The sequence below is a fragment of the Nomascus leucogenys genome, chromosome 25, assembly GCF_006542625.1.
Source record: "Nomascus leucogenys isolate Asia chromosome 25, Asia_NLE_v1, whole genome shotgun sequence".
Classification (NCBI taxonomy): domain Eukaryota; kingdom Metazoa; phylum Chordata; class Mammalia; order Primates; family Hylobatidae; genus Nomascus; species Nomascus leucogenys.
The window spans coordinates 7,548,310-7,571,607 of NC_044405.1; the positions used below are offsets into that span (position 1 = coordinate 7,548,310).

The 23,298-nt window shown below is 32.0% G+C and overlaps 1 protein-coding gene across 4 annotated transcripts in view; it reads left to right on the forward strand.

The window, feature by feature from the left end:
- The window catches only part of NCAM2 (neural cell adhesion molecule 2), a 562,762-nt gene that overhangs the window by 531,757 nt on the left and 7,707 nt on the right, over positions 1 to 23,298 (forward strand). For all 4 annotated transcript variants that reach the window (XM_030806254.1, XM_030806256.1, XM_030806258.1 and 1 more), the window contains one exon: positions 22,190 to 22,309. In XM_030806254.1, coding sequence (XP_030662114.1) covers positions 22,190 to 22,309 — 120 coding nt within the window. The remainder of the gene's footprint in view (positions 1 to 22,189; positions 22,310 to 23,298) is intronic.

Below are 23,298 nucleotides of genomic sequence, written 5' to 3' on the forward strand. Positions count from 1 at the left end.
CTATTTCTGTGAAGAATGTCATTGGTATTTTGATAAGATTGCATTGAATCTGTAGATTTCTTTGAGTAGTATGGACATTTTAACAATATTTATTCTTTTAATCCACCAACATAAAATGCCTTTTAATTTTTGTGTCATCAAGTTTTCATCAATGTTTTATCATTTTCATTGTAGAGATGTTTTACTTATTTGCTTAAGTTCATTCCTAGGTATTTCAATTTATTTGAGCTTTTATAAATGGAATTACTTTATTGGTTTCCTTTTCAAATTGTTTCCTGTTGACATGTGGAAATGTTACTGATTATTGTATGTTGATTTTGTATCCTGAAACATTACTGAATGTATTTGTTAGTTCTAATCGTTTTTTTGGTGGAGTTTTTAGCATTTTCTAAATATAAGATCTATCATCATAAGAAGGATTATTTGACTCCTTCCTTTCCACTTTGGATGCGTTTTATTTATCTTTCTTAATTGCCCTGGCTAAGACGTCCAGTACTATGTTAATATCAGTGGTGAAAGTAGACATCCTTGTCTTGTTCCAGATCTTAGAGGAAAGGCTTTCCATTTTTCCTGGTTCAGTATGATACTAGCTTTATTATTTGTTTTCTTCTACTAATTTTGGGTTGGGTTAGCTTTGGCCCTTCCAGTTCTTTAAGATGCATTGTAAAGTTGTTTAGTTAAAGTTTTTCTGCAATTTTGGTGTAGGTGTTTATTGCTGTAATGTGCCACTTAGTACTACTTTTGCAGTATCCCATAGGTTTTGGTATGTTGTGTTTCCATTATCATTTGTTTTAAAAAATTTTTAATTTTCCTTCTTAATTTCATTGACTTAATGGTCATTCAGGAGCATTTTTTTAAATTTCCAGGTGTTTCTATAGTTTCCAAAGTTCCTCTATTTACTGACTTTTAGTTTATGGTTTTCTGTTGTCAGAAAATATGCTTGATATGATCCCAATTTTTTGGAATTTTTCAAGGATTGTTTTGTGGCCTAACATACGATCTATTCTTGAGAATGTTTCATGTGCTGAGGAGAAGAAAGTGTATTCTTAAAAACGTGGATGAAATGTTCTTTAAATGTTTATTAGGTCCATTTGGTCTATAGTATATTTTAGGACTTAATGTTTCTCTGTTGATTTTCCACCTGGATGTCTTGTCCAATGCTAAAAGATGGGTTTTGAGGTTCCCAGCTATGATTTTATTAGGATCTTTCTCTCTAGGTCAAATACTATTTGCAGTGTATATTAGGGTTTTCCAATGTTGGGTGCATACATATTTATAATTGTTATATTCCCTTGATTAATCAACCCCTTTATCATTTTATAATGACCTTATTTGTCTATTTTTACAGTCCTTATTCAAGCATTTTAGTCATTTTCTATTAGGTTGTCTTTCTTTTCCTTATTGTTATGTAGGTGTGTTCTTTTATACAACATGCTCTACATATATAACCTGGGCTATACATATAAATTATGTATATACAATTTATTATAAGTATACATAAATCTATATATAGTATAATGAAAATTATATATATAATAAAATATTTACATACGAAATATAATTTTACATATAAACTCTTTTCTTATTTTGTGGACTCTTTTAACTGGCAAAATGTTGTCTCTGGGGAGGCTGAGGCGGGTGGATCACCTGAGGTCAGGAGTTCGAGACCAGCCTGGACAACATGGCGAAACCCCGTCTCTACTAAAAATACAACAATTAGCTAGGCATGGTGGTGGTTGCCTGTAATCTCAGCTACTCGGGAGGCTGAGGCAGGAGAATCACTTGAACCTCGGAAGCAGAGGTTGCAGTGAGCCATTGCACTCCTGGCTGGGCAACAAGAGCAAAACTTTGTCTCAAAAAACAAAAAACAAAAGTTTTCTCTGGTGAACAGAAGTTCCTGATCTTCATGTAGTTTAATATTTTAATTTGTCTATTTTTGGCTTATTTTTAAAATATTTGCCTATCCTGAGGTCACTAAGGCCCTCTATATTTTCCACTAAATCTTTATCATTTCACATTTTACCTTTAGACATACAATATACCTGAGTTAGGACTTCACACACTTTTCAGTTAGTATTTTTAAAATTATGTTTAGAAAATAGCACTAGTAATTGTAGTAATTGAAAATGTCATTCTTTCTCACTAATAGCAGTGCCATGGTTGTGACATCTCAGATGACAGAATTCAAATAGGCCTGTTTCTGTTCTTCTTATTCTGTTCCACTTTTCACTTTATCCTTTCGCCAATGCCAGGCTTTATTAACCACTAAATCTTTGCCATAGTTGTTTTCTAACTGATAGAATAAGTTCTCCAAGTTTGTTGTCCTTCAAGATTGTTTTGCTAGTCTCGACTCACATATCCATTTAAACTGACTTGCAATTCCAAATTTTAAAAATGTTACAGTTTGTATTGGGAGTGCATTAATTTTGCAGATTAATTGAAAGAGAATCAATATCCTTGCAAGATAAACTATTTTAAGCAACAAGCCAATAATAACTTGTGTGAGCTTTTTAAATAATCTAGATTTACTTATGAAGTGAAATTTTTAAAGTACCTTATTCTTTCACATGCAGTCCTTTTAGGTTGCTGCTTATGTTTAAGCAGATGGTGTTCTGCACGAATCCAAAGAGGGCTATTCATGAGGGTCATGACACCACTTGACTTATGAGAAAATGAGTGCAGTAACCTTAGGACCAATTCCCTTACTTCACTTACTTATTCATTAGAATGCATTATAACTAAACAATAAATTTTTAAAAATAATATTTCTACCTATAACCACTTGTCTTAAAATACGTATACTCATGAAACATAGTGAAATCATCAAGATAGTCTCTAAACTTTAAACAGAATTATTTTTATTTTTTGCTAGAACCAAAGCAAATTGCTTTCCTAACAAGATATTTTCTCTAATGTACTTTTTAAGTTTGAAAAAATGCTGACTTTTCCCAATTCTCATTTCATTGAATAAAGTAATTTCGATAGAATTAATTCAGTGGAAAATTTAATTTACTACCAGTAATACCGTAATTCAAATCCAAGGTATTATGGACACTCACCCTGGGTATGACCATGAACTAATACTGATAAGACACTATAAACAATGACAGCTTAAACTGGTGTAAAGTACTGCATAATGACCACACTTAGCTACAATTAACTTTTGGGTTTAGGTGTTTGAAATCTTCTTATTAAATTTTATCATTTATAACTGAAGAAGATGTCAATTTTAGAGTTTTTGTATTCCTTGCCTATAAAAATGAGACCATGTGCCAAGTAATTTTAAACTTTCTTTACAAATCTAAAATAATTTCACTCCAACTATGAATTGTTCAGCAAATAACTCTACATTTGATAAGATCTCAGGATTTTGAGGGAGCCAGAAGCATACTATATGTCCATGCATCGAATGGAAGTAGAAATGACAAAACACAAGTTTTAGAAAGCAAAAGGAACAAAAGCCATCCTACCCTTGCAATTACTCCCCAAAGAACCACATCTACAGTGTACTCTTTCGTGTCTGGCTTCTTACAGAAAAGCTTGTATTACTCGGAAAAGGGGAGTAAGGTTTACAGTCTCTGAGAAATAAGAATAAAAATCCCTGCACAGGCATTTCATAACATCAATGCTAACAAATGGAGAGACCATTGAGATAAAAATTAGTTTGGCAAATAATATATTTTATTTAAAATATAAACTAAAAATTAGTTTGGCAAATAATATATTTTAATAATTAATCTAATTATAACAGTTTTTTTCAATTTTTTATTATACTTTAAGTTTTAAGTTTTGTACATGTGCACAACATGCAGGTTTGTTACATATGTATACAAGTGCCATGTTGGTGTGCTGCACCTGTTAACTCTTCACTTAACATCAGGTATATCTCCTAATGCTATCCCTCCCCCGTCCCCTCACCACACAACAGGCCCCAGTGTGTGATGTTCTCCTCCTTATGTCCATGTGTTCTCATTGTTCATTTCCCACCTATGAGTGAGAATATGCGGTGTTTGGTTTTTTGTCCTTGCGAAAGTTTGCTGAGAATGATGGTTTCCAGCTTCATCCATGTCCCTACAAAGGACATGAACTCATCACTTTTTGTGGCTGCATAGTATTCCATGGTGTATATGTGCCACATTTTCTTAATCCAGTCTATCATTGTTGGACATTTGGGTTGGTTCCAAGTCTTTGCTATTAATAAACATACCTGTGCATGTGTCTTTATAGCAGCATGTTTTATAATCCTTTGGGTATATACCCAGTAATGGGATGGCTGAGTCAAATGGTATTTCTAGTTCTAGATCCCTGAGGAATCGCCACACTGACTTCCACAATGGTTGAACTAGTTTACAGTCCCACCAACAGTATAAAAGTGTTCCTACTTCTCCACATCCTCTCCAGCACCTGTTGTTTCCTGACAGGCAGAAGTAATCATTACTTTTCTTAAAATGAAACCCCATATGCCAAATGAGATTTATTTTTCAAAATTAAAAAACAAAGGCTTTTAATCCACTTTTTAAATATTAAAATTCTTCTGAACTTCTATGTGCCTAAAATTCAAGAAACTTAACTGTTAAATGTTCCTGTAATATCACATTTTATTTTGTATACCAGTGTTTTTTCTCTTCTCTTTTTTCAAATCTGGCTCTTTGTATTGAGAAAATCTGGAAGTCAACCATCTGTATTTTTTTTTCCACTTTCAACTTCCTCCCTCATTGCTTAATCTCTTCTATTTTTGGCTTATGCTTCACTAAAGCTGCTCTTTTCAGTAGAGAGATTTTATGTTGATCAAATCTCATGTCTTACTTTAGTTTTCAAATTCTCAAACCATCTTGGAGAATGTGATATTGTTTACATGTTCCCTTACCGACATTCTACCATCCTATTCCAAGACTCTGTATCATCTTTTTTCTCTGTGTTTCCTCCTCAGTTCTCTTTATGTATAATTTATCGCATAACTCCAAATATCACCTCTACATGTATGAATACCAAATAAATGTCTGTGTCTGGTCCTTATCATTCTCTTGGGCATCAGGATGCCTGTGTGTGTCTATTTCCAAACAAAATGGCAGTAATTGAGAATGTCGGAAATCTAACTTAGAATGATTACTCCCAAATTATTTTCTGTCTCTGTGGTCCTCATCTCTGTCAACGAAATAAGTATATTTCCAGTTCCACTTCAATTCCACTTCAAATGCTTCTAGCTCAATAAAGATTTTCTATTTCATCAACTTGGCTAAAATCCTGTTTTATCTGTGTACTCCTGTTTCATTTCATTTGTCATATTCTTATATCGTTTATTACATATTTTTGTATTCATTTCTTAGTGTTGTTTTAAATCAACCATTATGAATAAATGATAAGCTCATTGATTATCAGCATTTGTTCATATTAACATTAACATTGTTCCAAATGGTCTTTTTCTGTCACATATAAGAAGACACTAGCTTCTTCCTTCTATTCTGTAGATAGTATGCAAGGAACTAGAGGGATAGAAAGCTATGTGTTCTTCTTGTGATACATTGTTTTCAAAACCTAACTCAAAAGTCTCATCAGTTTTCCCTCAGTAAGTACTGACTTAAAACTTCAACACGGCCGGGGGCGGTGGCTCACCCTTGTAATCACAGCACTTTGGGAGGCCGAGGTGGGTGGATCACCTGAGGTCAGGAGTTCAAGACCAGCCTGGCCAATGTAGTTAAACCCTATCTTTACTAAAAATACAAAAATTAGCTTGGCATGGTGGAGCGTGCCTGTAATCCCAGCTACCGAGAGGCTGAGACAGGAGAATTGCTTGAACCTGGGGAACCAAGATGGCACCACTGGACTCCAGCCTGAGCTACAGAGCAAGACTCCATCTCAAGAAAAATAAAACTAAAGTAAAATAAAACTTTATCACCTTGTAAGAGAGTACCATTTTCAGCCTATTTTTAAGTAGCTGTGAAAAGATTCCAAGAACCAGTGGAAAATTAAATGAGCTTGAATCCCAGTACACTTGGACAAGTCATTCTGACTTCTGTGAACATTAGTTTCTTTATTCATAAAATGAGAATTTACAGTTCTGCTCCACATATTGTATGACATAAGTAAAGAAATGCATGAAATATATGTGAAATTACCCTTATAATGCCTGGCATTTAATAATAATTATGCATCAGGGTTAGAAATACAGGAGAATCAATTCTTCATAGCTACATTTTTTTTACATCACCAAGCCTATTTCAGTTTTACTAGATTGTTTGTCTATGACCATTTGTTATGTATGTTCTGTAAGGGATATTTTTACTTCATGAGATGGTAATTAGATAATATATTTCAGTTCAAAAATTAGATTCAATTGTTCTCAAACAAAATGCAAACTGCATATTTATTGGACATGGAATAAATTAAAGAACTAACATAAATTAGCCTCTACTGCACACTAAATGAGATACAAATAAGAGACATGGTAAATACAGTGGAATCAATTCATTTCCAATATTTTTGCTTTCTTCATCATTACCTTTTATGCCTCCTAATAATTTTCTGTACTTTTATATTGTCTTCCTAACTAAACAAACAGATCACAAAACTTAGTTTTAGTTGTTTTATTTAAATAGAGGCACATGATAAAAACACATAGAATAAATACTATTTATAATAACATCATTACGTATACTATATATTATGTTACTATATATAAAGGTATAGATAGAGATATATATTAAATTTTATAAGTCTTCTCTTTTGCCCATCTGCTGAGCAAATATTTATGGAACAAATGCCAGGTTATAAGCACTTTTATAGAACTTGGGAACAAATTAGTAAGCAAAGCAAACAATAATTTTGTTCACATGGAGTTCAAGTTATTGTGGAAGATGGCAGTTAATAAATGTTAACTAAAAATGAAATGTCCAGTAGTGATAAGCATTAAACAAATTAAAGGCAGGATGTTAAGTTGTTATTTGATACTGTGTCATAAATACCTCTTAAGGGGTGACATTAAGCTTTAGGGTGGGTAATAAGGAGCTGGTAATATAACAATCCAGGGACAGAACATTCTAGGCAGGTGTAAAACAATTGATGTAAAGATTCTAACATGGGAATAAGCTTGCTATGTTCAAGGACAAATGAAGCTTAGTGGTGAAAGTCAGAGAAAGGGAAACTGGTATCAATATCAGACTGGGAAATTATCTAGGGGCCAAAGTATTATTCCATCTTCTTGGGTCAAAGAAAAGGGTCTGCATTTTATTTGAAATAGAAGACTACTAGAAGAGTTTTAAGAGGATGACTTTTGCTATTGTGTGAGGGATGGGTTATTGGGCATAATAGGTTTAGGGGAATGATTTAAAATCAGGGAGACCAGGTAAGAGGAGCTTGAAGTAATCCAGATGAAAAAAGTTGGGTTTTTTTTGGCCCAAGGCAGTGGTATTACACTTATATAAGAGTGAGTATATTTCAGATATAGTTGGGGTAGTGTCAGTCACCTGATTGATTTTATATTTGGGTTAGGGAAAGAGAGAAATCAAAGTGTACCTCCATGATTTTGTTTGGTTGTGCAAACAACCAGGTGTATGCAGTTGTGCTGTTTATTTTTATATAACCCTGCTATTTGTTAATTTGTCCACCAACACCTCTGTTTTTAAATCCTACTGAGCTTAATTAACCTTAAGGAATTGGGAAAATGAAAATATGTGGTTAATTCCATGCTTATTACTGATCACGCAATTTTTATATAAATTTCTTCTGCCTTGGGAAAACAGCTTTCAGCTCTTTTCAAAAATGTAGTGTTCAAGTTTGAAAAAGATATAAAATCTTAATGACGAATAGGGTACAACTGATTTGCCTGTTCGGATTTATACTAGCTTCTAAACACGATCCCAAGCATTCTGAGACTAGCTCTTTCATGTTTTCAAAATTTATGACTATGATGATTTATTAAAACCACATTAATTACACCTAGAGCATTTTTGTTTTAAGAGCATCTCATGACAGAGAAAAAAAGTAAGATCAGTGTCATAGAGGATAGTATTAGTGTAAAGTTCTATTTTAGTTTGGTTCTTATCAATTTAAGTTATATATATCTTGCATTCTCAGAGTTTTTCATATCAAAATGACTAATAATACTTTTTTACCAAATTATCTTTTTACTGTTGTTTACTCAAGCGTAATTTACTAAGCATTAATATTAAAAATATTTATTAAACATCTATATAACAAGAGACAACTCTAATTTCTGTGAATACAACTTGTGAAAAAGCAGACTCATTCCTTTCTGTCAGGAAACTTTTATTCTGGCAGGAACCACATTTTAATTTAAAAAAATCAAATGATAAATAATTTTTTATAAATGTTATGTAAAATAAATAATCTACCTTCTCATATTTATGTAAGCAAGTTGTGAAAGAACTAAAGCATAAGGAGGAGTAGGAATTAACTAGCTGAAATGTGTATCTGGTGGGGTGTGTGGAAAATAGTTCTTCAGGCAGAGGGAATGGACTGTGTAAAAGGCTTTGTTATAAGAGAAAGTAGGATTTGATACAAGAACTGAAGAAATATGTTTGAAATATCAATTGTATTTTCTGAATAACACTGGCAAACAAAACAAACCAAAACAATACTCCCGGTTTTCAGCCCAGCATGCAAAGAGGTTAAAAGTTGCCACTCTCTCCTAACAAACCAAAAGCTAAACAAACTGTAATCAACAATTCTTCTTAGATTCATAAGAAAAATGTGGTGTTACTGCAAACTACCGTCCTGAAAATTGAAGAGGCAGAAAGGCAGATACAGAAAATCACAACTTATCAGAGCAGAAACCTTTAAGCAGAGATGTCTGTGAGAACCAGTTCAGGAATAGGAAAAAAAATGTAAAATGTTATCGATGAATTGGTAGAGGCTCGATGTGGACAAATCTGTGAGTTGAAAACTCCAGGACGACTTAGTCATAGGAGGTCCGATACTTCTGAGAATTTTACCTTCAGGAGCTTAACCTAGTTGTTACAATGAATATTGGAGAAATATCTCCTTATGTTTCTGGAAATAGAAGGGGGAAGTAACTACATTAAAATATATCAGAGCATTCTGTTCTTAACAAACAGAATGAGAACAGTAGAGAACAGTTTCTCTACTCTCCGGAGAAACTGTTTAACCAGAGCCCAACGTGGGGTTTTTAACTGAGCTTAACTGACCCAGAGAATGGAAATAGCCAACACCACCCGGCTCTAGGTTTCCCCCTGGAAACCCCCAGCTCCAGCCCACTCTAGTCATTCTGTCCCACCAAGGCTGTGGGAGGATCTGAGAAATGCTTGTGAAGTTTACAGCCAGAATCACGGACTCACTAAAGGACTGAGACCGAATCATGGGGTGATAGTCTCTTCTGCCCCACACATTACCTCCATATTACTAAAGGCCTATTGAAGACATTTACCCCTACTCAGTATGTTATGTCCAGCTGTCAGGAAAAAAATTACCAGGAGTGCTAAACAGCAAAAAACACAGTTTGAAGAGAGAGGCAGCATTAGAACCAGATTTAGATATGATGGTGATGTTGGAATTATCAGACTAGGAATTTAAAATATCGATGATTAACATGCTAAGAACTCTAACAGGTAAGGTAGACAATAAGCAATAACAGATGTGCAATGTATGCAAGCACAGAGATGAAGATTCTAGAGAAGAGGAATGTCTTTGATAGGATTATTAGAATAGAAACAGCTGAAGAAAGAATCTCTGAGCTTGAAGGTATCTCAGCAGAAACTGCCAAAATGGGAAGGCAAAGAGGAAATAAGAAAAAAAAAAAGACTCAAACAAACAAATAAACTAACAAAAGAACCAGAACATAATATCCAAGAACCATGGAGTAAATACAAAAGTTATAATATATGCATATTGGTCATATTAAAAAACGAAGACAGGGAGAAATAAACAGAAGAAATATTTGAAGACAGAATTTCCCCAAATTAATGTCAGGCACCATACCATAGATCCAGGAAATTCAAATGTGTAAATTCAAACATGTAAAAAAAAAATACCCACATATATACATCATATTCAAACTGCAGAAAATTAATGTGTATATATCCATATATAAGTATAGATATAAATATATTATTCATATTCATATATATGAATGAATAGTATATTTATATATTTTATATATCCATATACATGAATAAGAATATATATGAATACTATATTTATATATGAATATGAATGTATATGAATGAATACTATATATATGAATATGAATATATATGAATGACTACTATAGGAATATGAATATATATGAATACTATATTTATATATAAATATGGTTATATATGAATGAATAATATATTTATACATATATATTCCTTATCTATATAGAATACTGAAAGGAGCAAGAGAGCCAGAGGTAAAAACGCCCTTACTGATGGAGGAAAAATAAGTTTTACATCTGATTTTTCTGCAGAAGCCATAAAAACAAGAAGAGAGTGAAATATTTTTAGTGTTGAGAGAGAAAACCCCACCAGTGTAGAATTCTGTCTCTGTGAAATGTGAAATTATCCTTCACATGTGCAGCAGAAAGAATATCCTTTCTCAGAGAAACAAAAATAGAGGGCATTTTTTGCCAATGGATCTGACTTGCAAGAAATGTTTGAACAAGTTCTTTTTTTTTTTTTTTTTGAGACAGAGTTTTACTCTGTTGCCTGGTCTGGGGTGCAGTGGTGTGATCTCGGCCCACTTTCACCTTTCCCTTCTGAGATTCAAGCAATTCTCCTGCCTCAGACTCCTGAGTAGCTGGGATTACAGGCATGTGTCACCATGCTTGGCTAATTTTTGTATTTTTAGTAGAGGAGGGGTTTCGCCATGCTGGCCAGGCTGGTCTGAAACTCCTGACCTCCACCCACCTCGGCCTCCCAAAGTCCTGGGATTTCAGGCGTGAGCCACTGTGCCTGGCCCTGAACAAGTTCTTCAGAGAATAAAAATGCTTTAAACTGGAAACTCAGATCTCCAAATCATTTGATCATTTTTAAATTGGACTTGTTTATGTTTTGTTGTTGTTATTTCTTGTTGTTGTTTTGCTATTCAATTGAGTTCCTTAATATATCCTGGTTATTAATTCCTTGTTAATTGAATAGTTTGCAAATATTTTTTCCTGTTCTGTAAGTTGTCTCTTCACTTTACTGTTTCCATTGCTGTTCAGATCCTTTTAAGCTTGATGTGATCCCGTCTGTCCATTTTTTGTTTTGGTTGCCTGTGCTCTTGAGGTCTTGCTCAAGAAATCTTTGCCCAGACCAATGTCCTGAAGAATTTCCCCAACTTTTTCTTCTAGTAGTTTCATGGGTTCAGATCTTAGACTTAAGTCTTTAATCAATTTTGATTTGATTTTTGTGTATGGTGAGAGATAGGGGTCTGGTTTTATGCTTCTGCATATGGATATCTATCTAGTTTGCCCAGCACAGTTTATTGAAGAGGCTGTCCTGTCCCTAATATATATTTAAAGAAAGGAAGTGCATCAGAGAAAGACTAAGTGAAGGTAAATTAAAAACTTTTACTTTTCTTATTCTTATTCATAAGATTATTGAAAATAACAGAAACAATGTATTTTATTATATTGTGTATATATACTATGTATAAGATAAATGAATGGTAACAACGATATAAGGGATGAGAGGAAAGACTTAGAAATAACTTATCATAAAGAACTCTTGCTACCCATTAAGCAGTACAGTGTTATTTGAAAATTGACCTCATTCAGTTCATTGTAAATGTATATTGAAAATTCTTGAACAACAAATAAACAAGTTAAAGAAAGATAACTGATATGCTAAGGAAAGAAAATTAAATCATATAAAATGCTCAATTGAAATCGCCAAAGAATAATAGTGAAAGACAAAAACTGAAATAAAGAATAAGGGCAACAAATAAAATAGTTACAAATATAGTAGATATTAATCCATTGTATCAGTAATTACCTTAAAATTATAATTATCTAAATAGATCAATTGAAAGGTAGAGACAGAGTGGATTAAAAAAAAAAACCCAACCGGATATTGTTCACACACACACACACACACACACCACAATAAGAATAATGACACATGTGAATTAAAGATAAATAGATAGAAAAAGACATACTATGCTAACACGAATCAAATGAAAGCAGGAGTGGAAATATTGATGCCAGATGCAGTCGACTTCAGAGCAAGGAAAGTTATCAGGTTTCTAACCGGGTATTACCTAATCATAATGGGGTCATTTCTCAAGGAAAATATAGTGATCTTTAACGTGTATATGTTTAACAAAGTATAAAAATATGCAAGGCAAAAATTAATACAACTTAATGAGAAATAGATGTATCCACTTTTATAGCTGGAGACTTTAACGCTGCTCTATAAGGAACTGACTAATTCAGCAAGCAGAAAAAAAAATGGAATACATGAACCCACGAGGTGGAGGTTGCTGTGAGCTGAGATCGCGCCATTGCACTCCAGCCTATGCAACAAGAGCGAAACTCTGTAACAAAAAAAGGGGGGGGCGGGGAAGAATACAAAGATAAAAAGAAAAAAGTAAGAAAAAATGGGAAAATTTTGGAAAAAAGAGAAAAAAATAAAATCTGTAAGGACATTGCTTAACCAATCAACTTCAATCAACTATATATGTCATCTATAGACTAATTAATCCAATAACAGCAGAATGCATACACTTCTCAAGCTTGCCTAGAATATGCACCAAGATAGATCACACCCTAGGTCATATGACACACTTTAAAGCATTTTATAAATAGGAATCATACTATGTCTGCTGTCATACCACAATGGAATTATACTACAAATCAATAAAAGAAAGCTAGAAAATACTCCAAATGCTTGAAGATTAAACAATGTACATTTAAGTAACACATGGGTCCAAGAAAAATATCTCAAAAAAAATTTTTAAATATTTTAAACTAAATGAAAATGAAAACACAACAAATCAAAATTTGGGGGATGAAGTGAAAGCAATGTTTAGAGGGAAATTTCCTTGAATACCTATATTAGAATATAAGAAAGATTTAAAGTGAATTATCTAGATTTCTACCTCAGAAAACTGAGAAAAGAAGAGCAGATTAAGTTCAAAGTAAGCAGAAGAAAACAAATAATAAACATTGCAGAAGAAGTAAATACATTTCAAAACAAAATCAATAGAGAATATTAAAACTGAAAACTGGTTCTTTTAAAAGATTAACAAAATTGCTAAGTCTATACCTAAGCTAACTCAGAAAAATAAAATACAGAGATAGAGAGAGAAAAAAACACAAGAATATCAGAAATAAAGAAGGAATAACTACTATAGACAGCATTGTCATTCAAAGGATAATAAAGTAATACCATGAGCAATTTATGCCAATCATTTGATAACCAAAGTGAAACAGAGAAATTCCTCAAAAGGCACAATCAGCTAAATGTCACAAAGGAAGAAGCAATCTGAACAGACCTTTATATCCATCAAACAAATTGAATTAATAATTAATAGTCTCCCCAGACAGAAAGCACCAAGCCCAGACAGGTTCACTGGTGAATTCTACCAAACGTTTAAACATTAAATTATACCAATTATCTACATACTATTTCAAAAGATAGAAATAGAGAGAATACTTTCTCATTCTATGAAGCCAGCATTACTGAAATGCCAAAACCAGATAAAGATATGACAAGAAAACCACAGGCCAATATCTTTCTAAACATAGATGCAAACACCATTTACAAAATATTAGCAAGTCAAATCCAACAATTTATAAATAAACTGTATATCACACCCAAGTGGGATTTATCTCAGGTATGCAAGTCTGGTTCAATGTTAAGAAATCAATGCAAATCCAACACTTCAAGATAATAAAGAAAAATAATCATAAAATCATAATAATAGATACATAAATTATTTCACAAAAATTGATACCCATTCATAATAAAAGCTTCCAATAAGAATGAGGAGTGGACCTTCCTTAACTTAATAAAGGATATCTAAAAAACTACAACTTACATCATTCTTTACATCTTAGTGAGTAACTAGAAGCTGTCCCCACCATATCCTCTCTCACTAATTCTTTTCAACATTGTACTGGAAGAACTAGCGAAAGCCATAAGACAAAGAAAGGAAATAAAAGGCGTATTGATTGGGAAGGAAGAAATAAAACTCTCTTTGTTTGCAGATGACATGATAGTCTATGAATAAAGCCTGAAAAAACACCTGGGTATAATCAATGATTATTGCAAGGTTGCAGAATAAAAGATTAATATGCAAAAATCAATTAATATGCAAAAATAAAAAATATACCACCAATAAACAAGTGAAGTTTGAAATTAAAAACAAAATTATTCTTTTAATTAGCACCCCACAAAATTAAATACTCAGGCATATATCTAATAAAATATGTATAAGATCTACATGAAGAAAACTATGTAACTGATGATAGAAAATAAAAGAAGAATGAAATAAATGGAGAGTTATTTCATGTTCATGGATAGAAAGACTCAATATGGACAAGATGTCAGCTCTTCCCAACTTGATCTGTAGAGTCAATGTAATCCCAACAAAATCACAAGTCATTATGTGAATATTGACAAATTGATTCTAAAGTTTATTACATAGAGAGGCAAAAAGAACCACAATAACCAAAGTAATATTGAAAGTGTAAATTTGTAGGATTGACACTATCTAACTTCAATACTTACTATAAGCTACAGTAAACAAGACAATGTGATATTGGCCAAAGAATAAACAAATAAATTAATGGAACCAAATAAAAACCCCAGAAATAGACCTAGTGAACTGACATGTCACACATAGTTAAGGCAGTACTATGGTGAAAAGATGGTATTTTCAACAAATGGTACTGGAACAACTGTAATCCATAAGAAAAAAAATATCTCTAGCCACAGACATTATGCACTTCATAAAAATTAACTCAAAATGTAATATTAACATGAATGTAAATCAAAAAATTATAAAACTGCTAGAAGAAAACATGGCAGGTAATCTAGATGACCTTGGTTTTGGTAGTGAATTTTAGGATTCAACACCAGAAGCACAATCCATGAAAGAAAGGTGGTTTTTGGGGTTGTTCGTTTGTTTGTTTGAGACAGTCTTGCTCTGTTGCCCAGGCTGGAGTGCAGTAGCCTGATCTCAGCTCACTGCAACCTCCGCCTCCTGGGTTCAAGTGATTCTCCTGCCTCAGCCTCCTGAGTAGCTGGGGTTACAGGTGCCTGCCACCATGCCTGGCTAATTTTTTGTGTTTTTAGTAGAGATGTGGTTTCACCATGTTAGCCAGGATAGTCTTGAACTCCTGACCTCATGATAAGCTGGACTTCTATAAAATTAAAAATTTATGCTCTGCAAAAGACACTGTTAAGTGAATGAAAAGACAAATCACAGAATGGGAGGAAATATTTGCAAAATACATATCTGACAAAGGACTATTATATGAAATATACAAATAATTATTAAACTCTATATAATAAAAAGAAGAGCCCAATTAGAAAGTGGGCCAAAATACTTAATACATACCTAATTAATATACAAATAGTAAATATGCCTATGAAAAGATATTTCAAATCCTATGAAATGAAAATTAAAATGAGCTACTGTACCACTGCAAGCCTATTGAAATGGTCAACATCTAGAACACTGACAACACCAAATCCTAGATGTGAAGCAACAGGACATCTCATTCATTGCTGATGGAAATGCAGTGATACAATCACTTTGGAAGACAATTTAGCAGCTTCTCAAGAAAATAAACATACTCTTACCTTAAAATTTATTATTTGAGCTACTTAGTATTTACCCAAAGAAGTTGAAAGTGTATGTCTACACCAAAACCTGCACACTGATGTTTTCAGAAGCTTGTTTCATAACTGCCAAAACTTGGAAGCAATTAAGACATCCTTCAGTAGGTGAATGAATAAACTGTGGTAGATCCCAACAATGGGCTATTATTCAGCACTAAAAAGGAAAGAGATAGCAAGCCATGAAGAGACATGGAGGAAACTCAGATGATTATTACTAAGTGAAATAAGCCAATTTTAAAAGACTACCTACTTTACAATTCCAACTGTATGACAAATATAGTTTTGCTTTGAGAAAAGCAAAAGACACTAAAAAGATCAGTGGTTGCACATGTTGGAAAGAAGGGAGGAATAAGTAGGTGGAGTACAGAAGATTTGTGAGGCAGTAAAACTATTCTGTATGATAAAATAATTGTGGGAAAACATCATGATAAACATTTTCAAACACATAGAATGTACAACCCCAAGAGTGAACCTTAATGTAAAGTATAAATTTGGGGTAATGATGTGTCAAGGTAGGTTCACTGATTGTAACAAATGCACCCCTCTGGTGGGAGATGTTGCTAATGGGGGAGGCTGTGAATGTGTGGGAGCAGGGGATACATAGAAAATCTCTGTCTCCCTCTCAATTTTGCTATGAAATTAAAACTGGTCTAAATGAAGTCTATACAAATGGAATTTTAAAATTATTCTTTGTAGTTTATAATTGCTGGGCATCATAGCAGAATGTTTTCCTGATGTTAAAAAATTACAATGTATATGGTTAATAGTTTGTAATAGTGAATACATGTATGTGGGAAAGTCGAAAGACTAAAAGCAAAAGAAAAACATTAATAAACAAGGTTTACCTTCTAGTAGACATATTCACATGTGTGCCTAGAAATATTTGTCACTGCTCCATGACAACCACACATTTATCACCTGCAAGACTGGCTATTATACTGAATTACACTAATCTAAGTAATAAGGAAGAAACAAGAAGAATCATAGATGTTGGGGAAAAGTGAATATACAGAATAAAATCTATAAGAAATACAATTACATAACTTCAAATATTCCAGAAAAGGAGTTGTATACTTCAGCAGGTTATTTATAAACTCTGGGAAACAAATGGCACACAGATTACAAAACACAAGTGAAATTTTACTGTTGTCTAATTGGCATATTTGAATCATTTTCATCCCTTCCATAATATGTAAAATGAAAATATCATGGTAGATTCATAAAAACACAGATGAATGAGGTCTTATTGGATATTCAGTCCTAATCTCCTTTTCATTCATTCCCCCCTTACAAAAGTATCATGACAGTAGGATCCAATGGTTATTGTGAGTGAAATATTACATGAATACTTGCTCCTCAATTTTAGCTATATACATGGGCCCAAACTTGAATCACAAGCAATCAGAAAATCTGAGAAAGTAAAGAGAATATGAAGTCACATGATGATACCTCCTGTCCAACGCAGGTATAAGGAACACAAAATTTTCAATATTAAATTTGTTTTGGGATGTGTTTTATTTGTATTATTTTTGCATATCCTTCCATTCCATTAAGTTAAAATTATTTGCAAATAAGTTATTCTACATAGTAGAATTAAGCTTTTTATTAATTATGCATTCTGAAATAAAACATCAATACTTTAAAAACCTTACAGCCATATTTGTATTTTAAGGTAACCACAGTATACCCTTTTACTCTTCCCTTTTCTAAACTAATCATTCTCAAAGCTGTTCTCATGATTTATTAATTGCATGAAATCCTCATATTATGGCAGGGTGTGCTTATTAATTAATCAATAATATCACCTCTCATGATATACCAGATGACATCTGACAGGGGCAGAGTGCATGGACATTTACTGTCTTTAATGTGGAAACTGTCTCTCTGTGTTAATATTAATAAAACATAACATAGTATTAGTGTTTCTTTAAGTAACTAAATATTTTAGTTACAAAAGCAGTACCAACATATATAATTTATATTTAATTTAATAATATCACCTTTTATGATAGACTGGATGACATTTGACAGAGGCAGAATGCATTTAGACATTTACAGTTTTAATGTGAAATCTCTCCCTCTCTTTTAATAAAACATAACATATATTAGTGTTTCTGTAAGTAACCAAATATTTTAGTTTCAAAAGCAGTATCTATACGTAATTTTATATTTAATTTAATAAAATTATATATAATTTAATTTAATAAAATTATATATAATTTAATTTAATTATATATATTTTATTATATAATTTAATTTAATTATATATTTTATTATATATAATTTAATTGAATAAAATATATATAATTTTATTTAAACACTCAAAAATCAAAGAAATGTAAAAAGTAGAAATCAAAGACCTTAATCAATACTGATCCTATTTGCTGCCTCATACATAAGCATTAATATTTTTTTCTTTCCTTCCCAATAATTTTCCAGGTGGTCTATAGTTTGTAGAAAATAATATCCTAGGATACACACAAACTCACACACACAGATATTTCTATGTACTACATATATATGTATATAAATTTTAGCAAATTTATGTCACATAGAAATGCAGCTGCAATAATGTTCCATTTCAGTACATAAATCTCATCCTCATTCTTTTCATAAATGAGTAGTATTCATAGTGTTAGATATAATAATGTATTTCTCTGCTTCTTTATTGTTACACTTTAGAAGAAACTTTCAATATTTTTATAATGGACTGTTCTGTTTTGAACATCCATATATATAAATTTTGTAAATATACAGTAAGATACTAGATGTAGAATGGGAGGCCAAAACCGAAAAATGCTGGCAAATTGCCCACAGAAGTCTATTCCAATTCATGGCTGCAATAAAAGCAAAGAATGCATATTTCTCTACAACTTCTGACATATTAAATATCACCAATTTATTTTTTGACAATCTGATAAGTAAAACTTGATGTTATTTAAGATTTGCATTTGTCTATTTAGGTTGAGTCTGAGCTTGTTTCTTTTTTTGGTTACTTTGTTTTAATTGACTTTTAATGTCTTTACACACTTTCATAGAGTTGTTTAACCTTTTCTCTTACTTGTTGCTTATATCATGTGTCGTATAATCATTTGATTTTGTATTCCTTGCAAATATTTATTTATATGATGCTATTTATTACATGCAAGTTTATATTTTTATCTGCAAGTTAATGAATTTTATAAATTTTTTTCAGTGTCGACGTTTTCATTTTTTTTAATTTCTTAAATTTGAAAGTTTCAGTAATGTATTTCCAAGTGTAAATTCTCCATGCATGCTGCGATAGTGATGCAGGTAACACTGATTGAGTGTGGCACATGCATCAGCTATTACAAGTAACCTACAGGAATTAGTTTGGTACTATTATCATCTTTGTTTTATTAACTAAGCAACGAAGGATGGGGAGTTTTGTGCAATGAGTTAGTGGGAGAGCCAGCTAATTTAGTTCTGGGACACCTCCCTTTAAACATTATGCATGCTTGTTATTATTTCCTATTTAATAATAACTTCTAAAATATGGCAGGAATTTATATAATGTTAACCAGTCTATACATTGTGAAACTTATCCACATTACATTTTGTGACTATTTTGACAAACAGTTGCCTCATTTACTCTTTTTAATTCTACAGAAAATATCAATAATGATTCTGGTATTACTTAATATAACTTACACGAGGTCAGGAGATGGAGACCATCGTGGCTAACGCGGTGAAACTCCGTCTCTACTAAAAAATACAAAAAAAAAAAAAATTTGCCGGGGGTGATGGCGGGCGCCTGTAGTCCCAGCTACCTGAGAGGCTGAGGCAGGAGAATGGCGTGAACCCGGGAGGCGGAGCTTGCGGTGAGCCGAGATTGCACCAGGGCACTCCAGCCTGGGTGACAGAGCGAAATTCCGTCTTAAAAAAAAAAAATAAATAAATAAATATATATATATATATATATATATATAACTCACAATGGATAGGAGATTCGACATGTAAATTATGTGTGTTTCAAATATAGCCAACTAAGGTTAAGTAAAAAATTCACTTGATAATACTTATGGCATTTATTATAATAAAAAAGTTAAAAGTAACCTAAATGTCAGTTGGTGACTGGTTAAATATATGGTGGTACGTACATACAACAGCATAGTATGCATCGTGAAAAAATAAGAGACAACTCTAAATATTCTTTTATAAATTATAGCTAAAACTCAGTGTTAATTCAAAAGGCTCAATTATATACAGTTATTATATTACCACTTGTGTAAAAATAACTATATGCATTTGATTCATATGTGCTGATATCTGTGTAGAATGTCTCTGGAAAAAAATTAATGCAACAAAAATTAAAATTAAAAAGATCACCAAAAACAAAAATAAGAATTGTAAAGGCTACTATTTTCTCTTGTTAATCTTGAATGTCCTTTCAGTAATATTTATTTAATTATTTTTAATTTAAATATATTTGCATATTAATTTTTAGTAAGGAAAACAATTAAAATCAGAATTCACTAGTTCTGTCTTCTCTGTGCATTGTGCTTTAGTTCATCATATATTTGTACCAATTGTTAATATAAGAAAATGGTTGAATCATTTTCTTGCTAAGAATCATCAATAGCCACATTTCCACAAATAGTATAATCCTGTATGTCATCACAAACACTGGTATCACGCAGAACTTTTTAAAAGAATCAATTGAAGAATAACGAAAACTAACACACAGACAAACAAACAAAACAACATGAAGATCCAGTGGTAGAGGGCTCTTCATCCGTCTTTGCTGACTCTATAGATCTTACTTACTTGGGGCCCCTGATCACAGAATGTTGCTAAATCTGTCTGAATCACTGTCTCTTACAGACATCTGATTTTCAGAGCTAAAAAAGTTTATTCACTTCTAGATTTCTTCTATTCTTATCAACACCCATTCTTCAAATTATGACGCATGCGTATGTGAGGTACCTACATACTCAGATAAGAGGAATGATATGTAACTGTGATCTGATCAAAAGTGTTCGTAGAATCTGTTCAATCTTTGGACCATTGTAGATTTGTTGTTTGCTTGCTTTTTTTTTTTTTTGGTAATCATAGTTTATATGCTTCTTAAGAGCAAATTTTAATATCCTATATCCACCATATGATAAGAAACATAACAGTTTCCCTGCTCTGAATGTTCTAAATGCCCCACCCTTCCTCTAGTCCCTGGCAACTATGGACTTTATTATTGTCATTATAGATTTGTTATTTCCAGAATGTCATATAGCTGGAATTATAAAGTATTTAGTCATTTCAAACTGCCTCAGTTGCCTTAGTAAATATATTTAAAGTTCTTCTATATATTTTCATGGTAGTTAGCTCATTTATTTTATTATTAGTAATTTTCAATTTTACTGATGGACCACAGCTTATTTATCCATTACCTACTATCCATTCACTTACTGGAAGGCAAGTAGGTTACAATTTTTGGCAATTTATAAATAGTGTTACTGTAAACATTCATATGAAGACTGCTGAATGAATACAAATTGAAGCCCCCAACCCTTCTTTAGTGTTTTTTTTTTCTGTACCTATTTGAAATCTTTATTAGGAGTACTTCATGCCCAATTCTTCTGTCTCACTTTACTCCTTGTCATCACCAAATAACTTCCTTGTTACTCTTTTTTTGGTTGTTGTTCAGTTGTGAGGCATGAAACACTGTAATAAGTTTTCTAGTTTTCATCAATTGTGAAAAATTACATTCGCTGTCATATATTCAAAATTTGATAAAGACGACATTGGAGTATGAAGTTATAAATGAAAAGGTGTGCATATATGTTACAAAGATTATTTTATTTAAACTATTTTCTTGAAAAACGTGAATAAGTTGGAAGTCCATAATCACTTTACAGTTAAGATCTTTCATACAAATTGGTAGAGATATTTAAAAGAAGACAGCACATACAAATTTTGTCTTCTAAATTTTGAAATAAAAGCAATCCTTCTGAAGTATTTCAAATATTTTAAAATTTTAAAATGTTTTTTATTATTTTAAAAATGCTTTAAAATATTTTGATAGTTTCAAATGTGGCTAGTTAGAGGAAAGAAAGCTACTTGATGCTATACATTGTATTAACAAAACATTTTCATTTTTTTCAAAATAGAATATATACAATAGGATTTAAAATGTGTACCAATTTTGCAAAACAATTGATGAGAAAAAGATATCTAGAAAAAATGGAATTTCTCCCTTTTTTTCTGAGTGATAATATATGGTGAGAGAAATTTAAATGGTAAAGCATTTCTCAGTGGTTTTCTTAAATTAAGCAAGTTGGATTTATTTGGAGGAAGATAGAATTGGGTGATTTTAAACTCTGTTTGTTCCATAATGCATCCATTTTTAAATTACACAGGTGAGATTTTTCTCTTTATGTTTCTAGGAAAGATGGATCAAAAGAACCAATAGTGGAGATGAGAACAGAGGATGAAAGAATTACTAATCACGAAGATGGGAGCCCAGTAAACGAGCCAAATGAAACCACACCACTAACAGAACCTGAGTATGTGGCTTGGAGTGCTTACTTATGTTCTAATGGGTATTGGCAAAATGATAGCACATTATTATTGTTGTATTACATATTTAAATATTAATTATTTGTAAAAGAATTGTGCTTTTACTTTTTCAATGAAAGTACATGTGAATATCTAAAATCCATTTTCTAAGGAGACATATTTCTTGAAAACTTTGTATGAATGTCAGAGAAAGTCTGTTAAACCGTATATCTGTAATTTAATGCAAAAGTATAAAAAAATAAGTATATTACAGAGTTTGAGATTTTCGGCAATAGTCTGTCTTTTTAAGATAGTGTTGTTTTTGCTTTCAAAATAAAAGAATTATATTTACTGAAATAAAGACACGTCAGGAAATTTGTCATCGCTTTGAATACAAATGTCATTGAAATATACACACGGCTATTTTAAAAAGAAATACTTGTGCAGAGGAGAAAATAATATTAAAGGGTTTATCATTGTAATGTCTATGCAGTAAATGATGCTTGTTTTCCATTCTTGATGTTACTTATTTTGCATCTCTAATAGCTCTGTTAAAACTATAGTAGATAACAAAACCTGAAAAGATGAATATATGCCTAGATTCATGCACAGGACAATTAGAATAATTCAAAGCAAAGACATTGTTACAAAGTAGTAACAGTAGTATTCTATTGGATGCATGTGATACTAACAAAACCATGTGATCACACACTTCTTTACTGTGCACCAAAATAACTTTTTAATTTTATTATTTTTCAGAACAAATATTTATTTTTGTAGCACCTAATATTTTCTTGCAGAGTAAACTGATTTAGGTTTCTCATCCTAAATCAAAGATAAAATGTTGTCACAGATGAAGAAAATGATTTTATTTTCATAAATTCCCTCTATCTGCCCACAACGGGCTGAAATAATATTTACACAAATACAAAGTACTACTCTATAGAAAAAAATTTGATATAAATCCTTGGGCCAATTTTAGTGATTGCATTTAGAG